At 46.6% G+C, this 8939-nt stretch overlaps 1 protein-coding gene across 1 annotated transcript in view; it reads left to right on the top strand.

Moving 5' to 3' along the window:
• The window catches only part of MICAL3 (microtubule associated monooxygenase, calponin and LIM domain containing 3), a 188923-nt gene that overhangs the window by 141126 nt on the left and 38858 nt on the right, over positions 1–8939 (top strand). The window contains exons 21-23 of the mRNA XM_025041083.1: positions 3674–3915; positions 5734–5823; positions 7766–7906. Coding sequence (XP_024896851.1) covers positions 3674–3915; positions 5734–5823; positions 7766–7906 — 473 coding nt within the window. The remainder of the gene's footprint in view (positions 1–3673; positions 3916–5733; positions 5824–7765; positions 7907–8939) is intronic.

Genomic DNA, 8939 nt, shown 5'->3' with positions numbered 1-8939 from the left:
CATCAAATTCTTAGGTCGACCCAAAGTTTCCCTTTTTTTAAAAAAAAAAAAAAAAAAAAAAAAAAAACACAGGAGCAAAATATGTGTGTCCTAGAGGCTGTCTTTACCCCAGGGCTTCATTCTCATTTCCTGCCCAGGCCTGCCAGTATCAATACAGAGGGATTCAGAGTGCTCAATAGAAGATTATTAAGGAGATAGGCAAACAATATAAAAGAGAAACATCTAAAAAAATGCAAACGAGAAAGAGAACAAGATAAAAAAAAAAAAAGATGGAGTGAAATCAGTATTGGCCTGCAGACTCTCCTGCAAGGCCTCCGTGGTGGGGTTGCTTGCCACGGCTCCGGACTGGTGGAGGCTTTAGATTGACATGAGAGCGTTTGGATCACACACTGGACAGTTCTTAGTCATGAGGAAGGAAATGTGTGGGGATGAAGAAAACAGCTTTTTTTTTTTTTAAGTTCCAAGAATGCTTTTTAGAGGGCATTTGCTGGGCAGAGCTACTTTCAGCTGCATTCCACCACCTCAGCCCTGATATCGGACACACTCTGAACAAACTGCCTCTTGGACAGGCCTCACAGACAGCCCTTCCTTACATTCTGGGGCAGCCTCCTCCTTGGTACCTGCATTTCTGCGGCCATCACTTTGTGCATGTTGTTGTCACATAACTGCATCTCTACCCAGAGCACCCATGGAGACATACCACTCCTTCTTGTGTTCAGATGAGGGACAGTCCTCATTCTGAGTTAGGGGTGGGAGATCCTATTGTCAAAGAAGAGGTAATGGCTTGGCCTCAGGGTGAGTGTGGGTCAGACCTCTTTTCTGTAGAAATAACTCCTCCTCCACTATAATTTGTAAACTGTGAAAGATAATGGGGCAGCAGGTTGAAATAAGGTAGAAAAGGCATTCCAGGCGGCTAAATCATGGCATTTATGGCAGAATGTGATAGGAAGAGCAGAATATGAAATCAGTTAGCATCAAAGAGTGCAATAAATGCCCCCATCTTACTTAAATTCTAGTTAAAAACATAAAAGAAGAAACAACTAGCGTTAGCCTCTATGTGGAATAAGAAAATGGTCTCTTAAGGTGAAGTGCTCAGAGGAAGGAGCTAGAGATTTTGTCTTCTTTTCTGCGGGAAAGCTATGAGAGGCAGGAAGCGTGTCATATATTTTTTCCATCTTCTCTACAGCACCAAGCAGAATTAGGTGCATTTTCAGCCTTCGGTTCTTCCTTGATGAGGAGTTAGACTTGAAGATGAGAAATGACAGAGTTTTAAGGAATTAACCAGTCCAACCCAGAAAATCACTTTCTACAAGTTTAAAGAACTCGTAACTTAGGCGTCTGCTTGTTGGGGGCGGGTGGTGCAGTGTGATGTTTCAGAACATGACTTTGGAGTCAGACAAACCTGGACTTGAAGGCTAGCTCCACCACCTACTAGTTGTAGGCAAGTTCCTTAAGCTCTCAGTGTTTCAGTTTCCTTATCTGCAAAAGACACTGCACCTCATAGGGTTGTTATAAGAATTAAATCAAGTAGAGAAACTGGCACAGTGTCTGGCGCCCATTGAGCTGTTAGTGTTATTACTCTGTTTAGCTCTAAGCACAATACTGGTGCCCCTCACTTGGAAGGACAGGGCAGGGATCCTGTATTTCCTTAAACAGGCAGCTTAACTGTCAGAAATTGGGTTTGACTCAAAATCACCGTGCTGTAGGGAAGGCTAATCCAATCAAACTTTACCTGCATCAGAATCTCTGGAGGGCTCATTAAAGCACAGACTGCAGGCAGCTTCCGATTCAGTCAGTCTGAGGTAGAGCCCAAGATTTGCATTTCTAAAATGTTCTCAGTGATACTGTGTGGTCTGGACACCACACTTTGAGATCCACTGCTCAAAATTTCCCAAATTACCCTGATGAAAACACCACATGGGACACTTGGTAGAAAGATGATTCCTGGGCCCTCCCCCTGGAGTTTCTGATTCAGTAGATTTGGGGTGGAGGCCAGAAATACCTGATCATAACAGACATTATGTTATTCTTCTGGGTTCACACAAGCAGAGACTCTGGCTCAGGCCTCATCAGCTCATGACCCTTCCTTGGAGTAGAGGATGGGGAGCATCTTCCCAAGGAGACATTGGAAATAGTACTTTTATTTTCTCTGGGAGAGACCAAAAACAAAAGAAAACTTACTTTATGATTTTAGTTTTGTTTTTTCCTGATTGCTATCTAGATTACTTGGCCGCAGACAATGACGATGGCTTGTGTAATGCCCATCTGCTGATGTCCTTAGTGTTTATACATTCCTGGCTCTAAAGAACAACAAGTCATTGAGAGAGCAAACAGGCGTGCTTTCCAGATGGGGCAGCCAAGGTTACAGAGGACGCCTCAAAAACTGATGACAGGCCAGCACAGAGGGGCCTGGCCCTCCATCAGAATAACACCATGAGGAAAAGCCCCTCCTTCAAGGCTAACCATGAATATTCCTGACCCCTCTCCTCCCTCACCCCTTTTCCAGCAGTGGCATTATGTGAGTCATTGCTGAGCAGGATGCCAGTCTTAGCATGGATTAGATTTCCACTGTGTAAAGATTGCTGGATGACATACATCTCCAGCAGTCTGCTCAGCAGTTGTCAGAGCGGGTAGGATCTAGGAGTGGTCAGGCAGGACAGAAGACTACATAGAGACTCTGTGATTATGAGTGGATTAATTTAAAACAGAAAGCCATAATTCCCCACTTTTCCTTGAAAACTACCCAGGAACTTCAAGTGGAATTCCATGCAACAGGCTGCCTCATTCATAATAGGGCCTACCCAAATTAGTGGTCTCCATTTTCTGAGCTTAGAGTCAGGTAGCCAGGAACCTGTTCATGATCCTCCTCCTGATTTGCCACCCTGCCATCTGCAAGTGGCTTAAGAACTCTTAGTTTTCTGGAGAACCACCCAAGAGGGCACAGCATGAGATGGTGTGGATGCTGAAGGGAATCCTGACTTTTCACACAAATGACCAAGCCTCTTTACATTCATTTCCTTGTTTGTGAGAATGGGGATAATCATAGTAGCCGTGTCTTAGAGTTATGGTGTAATTACATGAGCTAATCCATGTGCAATGTCTTGTGCCATGGCGCATGTCACCAGGGCACAATGAGTGCTGGTCATCACTGTTGTTATCATCCTTGGAATCTGTGGTTAAGACTTCATTCAGCCTCTTGTGGCTCCTCCTGCCCTACCATGGCTCTCACAAGAGCCTTTCAACCCATCTGAGTCAAGTAGAATTGAGTTCCTCAAACCAAATAGTGGATCACAATGAAAGGAGACTTCCTCTCCATTCTTGATTCCTGAGGTCATGAGTTTATATCAAAACGGATCCATGCCTTACAGCCTCTGAGGGCCTCCATGAGACTGGACTCTGAACAGAGCACTCACCAAATGGGCCATTTGCTCACATGGGTTATGTCAAGGTTGCTCGCACGTGTGTGTGCCATCTTGCTGTCTGTTCTCTCTCCTCCTGTACCCTCATGTGTCGTACCTAGGCAGGGAAGCAGGCCGGCCTCTCCAAGGGTGTCCTCTCCTTTCCTGCCCAGCAGGTGCTTTGCTGGGATATTTTGCTTTCGGTTGTGGCTTTTAACTGTCCCCTTCTCGATTTTGTCATTCCCTCACTTTGGTTGTATGGTTGTTTCCCACAGCAGTTCTGAGTCCGAGATGGAGGAGGAGGAGGAGGAGCCTCCGCTGCCCACCTCAGATCTGGGTGGCGTTCCTTGGAAGGAGGCTGTAAGGATCCATGCTCTTCTAAAAGGAAAGAGTCAAGAGGAGCTGGAGGCCTCAAAGAGCTGCGAGCCTGGTAATGACGAAGAGGAGGAGTATGAGGAAGAGGAGGACGAGGAGGACTACGGCGAGGAGGAGGAAGAAGAGGAGGAGTCTAGTGAAGGTCAGCAAGCAGTCCCTTCTCCTATCTCAGACCCCGTCCATCCCTGAGACAGCCTGTTCTGTGCCTCAGAGGTTTCCATGGCTGGAGTCACAGGGACATGCCCTCACAGAGCCCAAGACATCCTTTCTGCTGCTCTCTTGGATGTAAGGGCAGAGGATAACGTTGGCAATGGGAATAGTGTCCCTTATGCACATTCTGAGTTGAAATTGGAAGTGGAAGGTAGAGGGCCAGTGCGAGGACTTCCTCTAAATTAGGTTTCTCGTTCTCATTTTTCTCTTTTTTTCCCTTTGGTTTCAGTTAATAAAATTTATTTTAATAAAGAAAGGGAATTTAGCTTTCTAGAGGATTCCCTGACTCCTAGACCTCAATATTGGAGGCTGCAAAGCATTGAATCTCAGTAGTTCAGAGCCACTGTCACTGAAGAGGGAGCTGTGAGCTACGTATCCACTAGATGGGGCCAAGTTAGTGACACATAGCAGTGTCCTGAGGAGGAGTGTCAGGTTCAGTGCTGAGTTGGTCTGGTTGGCTCTGAAATGTTCTCTCATTTAGACTCAGGATGTTTCAACTCTGTCCCTATCTCTGCCTCTGTGTATCTTTGAGTGAATGAGAAAGAACTTGCCTCCTTTTCTTGCCTGTGTAAGAGAGAGGGTCATTCTTTCCCTGGGTCATCTTGGCTACACAGAGGTCTGGCGAGTAGTAAAGAAGAAATAAGGCAGGTGGAGACCCGAGTCCACCTGAGGACTGTGCTATGTCCGTTCACTGTGTGCTCTCTAGAAAGAGGGTGTGGCATGGAGGAGAAGGGTGTGGGCCTTTAAGCGCCAGTTCCTCCCAGCCGTTAAAGGAGCAGTCAGTTCTGGACAGCCTGGACCACGTGGAGTTGGCACTAGATGGCTCTGCCACTCCTTGCACTTGTCTCTGCTCTTCCTGCAATTAGATGTGCTCGGCTGCCCGGTCCATCCCAGGGTCTGTTATACAGCCAGTCTCGGAGAGCTGTGTGGCTCTGAGACACTGGCCCTGATGAGGCAAAGCAGGCAAGAAGGAAGGACCTGCTCCTCCTGACCCTGAGGTGCCCACATCAGAGGCCAGGCCCTTCCTCAGGCTCCATAAGAAGCTTCTCTAGACCTGGTTCTCCTACCTGCACTTTTCCTGCCAAAGATGTGGGCTGGGCCAGGACCCCAAGGCAGCTCGCTCCGTGTCCTGTCCTTCCCTCTTCGCTGTGTTTTATGTGCAAGAAGGAGGCAAGCTCTTAGTCCAGAAGCTGGAACTGGGTTCTTTTCTCCACTTGCTATGTCTACAATGCCATGGCTGGCCCAGTGGTGCCCCTGCCCGCTGCGTTCCTGCTAGTCAGAGGGTGAGCATGTTCACAGCTCTTTCAGGGAAAGGTATTTTGTTTATATCATTCCAGACATCATTGTCTCTATCTGGCGATTAATATGCTCAGAAGCTTCTAGCCCCAGACATGGCTTAGGGTCACAGCCTGTTTCCTTTTCAGGGGAGGTTAACCCTGCCTTCCATCGAGTAGACTTAATTTCCTGGACCTGGATCTGGCGTGAAAACCAAATGTGCAGGGAATGAGCTTTAATTTGAGAAGCTCATACTGACAAATTCAGCCAAACACTGGGCCTTTGTTCTTGCCGGTGGTGTCTTGAGCAGTGGATTTCGATACCTGTGTAGAAAGTGACAGGACGTTATTGCCTTTCCGCTGAAGATAACTCTTCTTTCTCTTCTCTTTCCTCCCTCCATCTCTTTTCTCTCTGTTTATCCCCATGCGGGATTCTTGATGCTGTGTTTGTGGGTGTCTGGCTTCCCCTGCTGTAGAAGGGGAGTATTGCCCCTGGGACAAAGAACTCCTGCAAGGCCAGTGGCTCCAGCATCTGTCAAAGAAAGAAGATTCGGGTACATGTAAAGGTACCCACTCTGTCCCTTGCCCACCTTCTACCCTGGCTCCCTGGCAGCCATCCAAAATCTGCCTCCAAGAGCAGGTCCCACATGAAAAGATCTGTATTTTATAGAGCTACACTGACAGGCTTTGGCACATATTCCTGGGCCCAACCTTCACATATGGTCATGTACAAAATAGCATGTGAGACGAAGAGATTAAAGAGGAAGTCAGAGAAGTCTCCAGAAGCAGCCTTACTAAATGTGGCCCCATCTGTGCCCCTCGTATGTTCTGCTGCAAGTTCTCTTCATCACTTGGTGTTTTCTCTGATGCAGAAAATTTTATGTCACAGTCACAATTCTCAAAAGTGGTTCATATGCTCAGAAGCTCCCTCCACTGTGCCTTTTAACATTTCTCTGAGAGAGGAGGAAGTGCTGGCAGATAAATCCCAAAGGCTTCCATTATTAACAGGAAGCAGAACATTATCTAGGGAGAAGACTCCCTCTCTTCCCTTTGTTGCCATGAAGATGAAGAAAGGCCCTACGTGTTTTCTCTTTGACTTATTTTCTTTAGTCATAAGACATTTGGTGACTTTGCTGTGATTCAGCCCCATGCAGCACCATAAAGGCCAGCTGACCTTAGAAAAAATCCATGAATCTGTAGCGACCAGCAGCCCTGCATTGCACACGGCGTTAGTGCCCACATCCACATTTGGTGATTGTATTGGCGCTTTCTACCCATATCACATTCCCTGTTGCTTGAAAATTAAGAAGTTGTCGTTATAGTAATGAAGCCAAAGCAGATTGTCCATCTAGGTTGTTGAGAGTGGGCTCCCATCGGAAACCCGAGTCCTTCAGATCAGGTGGCACCTGCTCTTGCTTATCGAAAAGCCATCCTCCCTTCTGTAGTGTTCTCCCCTAAGTTGCCGGCTGTTCCTTTGTTTTAACCGAACTGTATGGCATGGTCCACACACTGATTATAGGGAGCCCACAGGGTAGCGGCTGCATGCAGATCCCCTGGGCTCTGACTGAAAGAATAATCTGAAGGAGCCACTGGTGAGTTCTCATTTAGCTAAGAAACTAGATGTTGTGTCCAGAGGGGATCAGCAGGGCACCAAGTGGGGTTTTAAGAAAAAAGGCTTTGACCTTGGAAAAAACAGAGGTGTTGTCTTATTTCTTCCAGTGAACTGCCAAAGCTTTGGGAATCTACAGGATAGAGCTCTGCTTCCTCTCCTAGCCCTGCCTCCCCTAACTCCATCCTGTCCCTGTAGCTGTCCCTGCCATAGACCAGCATGCAGCATGAGGCCTATTGTGGAGGGAGATCTTTTTCTCTCTAGCTGCAGTGGATAAAAACCAAAGTACCAAGAAAGTAAATTTCTGTCCTGTGTGAACTGGCTGTCTCATGGCAGAATGACACTGTCCCATCCCACCCCTCTCGTTACTTGATTCAAATCGCAAAGGAGAAGCTGTCAACATGGCAGATAGCAGCACCTTGCTGTGTGTCCAACAGAAGGGGCATGAATGGTGCATCCTCGGCGATCTCCCACTGTGCTGAGTAACAGCTAAGTACTCATGACCTCCTGAGGGACAGCGAGGCCAGTTGTAACCTGCTCTTTTTTCCTGACTGGGCATTTGGATCCCTCAAATGCAGTCATGTGAAGAGTATCAGAAAGGAAAGTTCTTTCTGCATTGAAGTTGAATGTATGATTCTCAATGAAATGAACAGTGTATGTGAAACTTGAAATGCAGTTGGATGAGTAGAAATCGCCTATCGTGTGCCTGTGTATGTATGCATATTCTCAATTTTTGCCTCTTTCCTATTCTAACTGATCCTGGCAAAAACGATAACTTTTCTTTGTTTCCTTTCCTGTGGTGTTTCATTCCTTCCTTCCCTTGACTGTTTATTTTCTCCTTCCTTCCTCCCCATCATCTTTCCCTTCCTCATCTCCTTCACCCCTCGAACCTGGTACAGTAGCCGGGAGCCAGAGGCTACAGCAGATCATAAACGCAGCCGATCCCTTGGAGATCCAGGCTGACGTGCACTGGACGCATGTTCGTGAGAAAGAGGAGGAGGAGCGAATGGTACCGACCTCTGAGTCCTCTACTTCTAGAGGTAACTGCTTCAGGATCCAAGGTCCTGGTGCCCCCAGGAGCATCTTCCATCCCTGCACCCTCTTTCGTTGCAAAGAACTTTTCTGTTAGGGTCAAAGCCATCAGTTTGATCAAAAGTAAGAGCTGACAGAACATTTCATTTTCCTGATGTTAACCATGACCTAGGCTTTTTCTTGAGGATATGTAAAGTTCTCTGTGGGTTAAGAGCTTATGGGCTCTTTGGCCACTGATGCAAAGTAGTAAGATGAACTTGATCTTAAGAAAACCAAGAATTTGCGTTTTTCCCCTCATATTATTAGGCAGGGTTACTCTTTCTCCACTTGGTAGAATGTTCTGGTGCTTTCTTCATGGAGTATGTCTGGATGTGAATGCATCGGCAGGATGGGGGAAGGGGGAGCATAGTTTGAATGGAAACGAAGTTTTAAGAAGAGATGTATATCAAGGAGGCCTCTGAAGTACCTGACATAATTTCCAGCTCTAGGTTGTAGGTGAGATGATCTATATTCCACAGTAGAATAAAAATGAACCTTATTTTGGCTTCTTTTAAGAAATAGCAGGTAGTAAAAAAAAAAATCAAGAATTGAGGGTGGCTGCATGTCATTCTCACACCTTCCATCCTCAGCGTACCTGTATTCCAGATACAGAACTTTGGTACCATCAACTTATGTCTCTCGCTCACATATCTTTGTTTCCATTCAGTGACCATTAGGGTCACGCACCCCACAAGGCTCTGAGTATACAAGGCAGTGGTACCTGCATTCATGAAACAGCCTTTAATGTGAGCATTTGATCCTCCCCAACCCCAATTCTTCACCTATAGGCAGGACCAACCTCTTAACAATGGGTTGTTAAAGAAAAAGGAAAGAAGAGGGCAAAAAACCCAACAGTGTAAATTACTTCCTCCACAATCTATTAGTAAAGCCACACTCCTTGTTTGAGAACTTGAACAGGCAGGAATGGAGGAGAGAGACCCTGCTGACCAGGGGCCTCAGACTGGCCTGTAAGTTGGGGCGAGCTCTGCAGCTGTAAGCCCA

This window comes from Pteropus alecto, unplaced genomic scaffold (assembly GCF_000325575.1).
Source record: "Pteropus alecto unplaced genomic scaffold, ASM32557v1 scaffold76, whole genome shotgun sequence".
NCBI classification, from domain to species: domain Eukaryota; kingdom Metazoa; phylum Chordata; class Mammalia; order Chiroptera; family Pteropodidae; genus Pteropus; species Pteropus alecto.
This window is presented reverse-complemented; position numbering and strand designations above follow the sequence as displayed.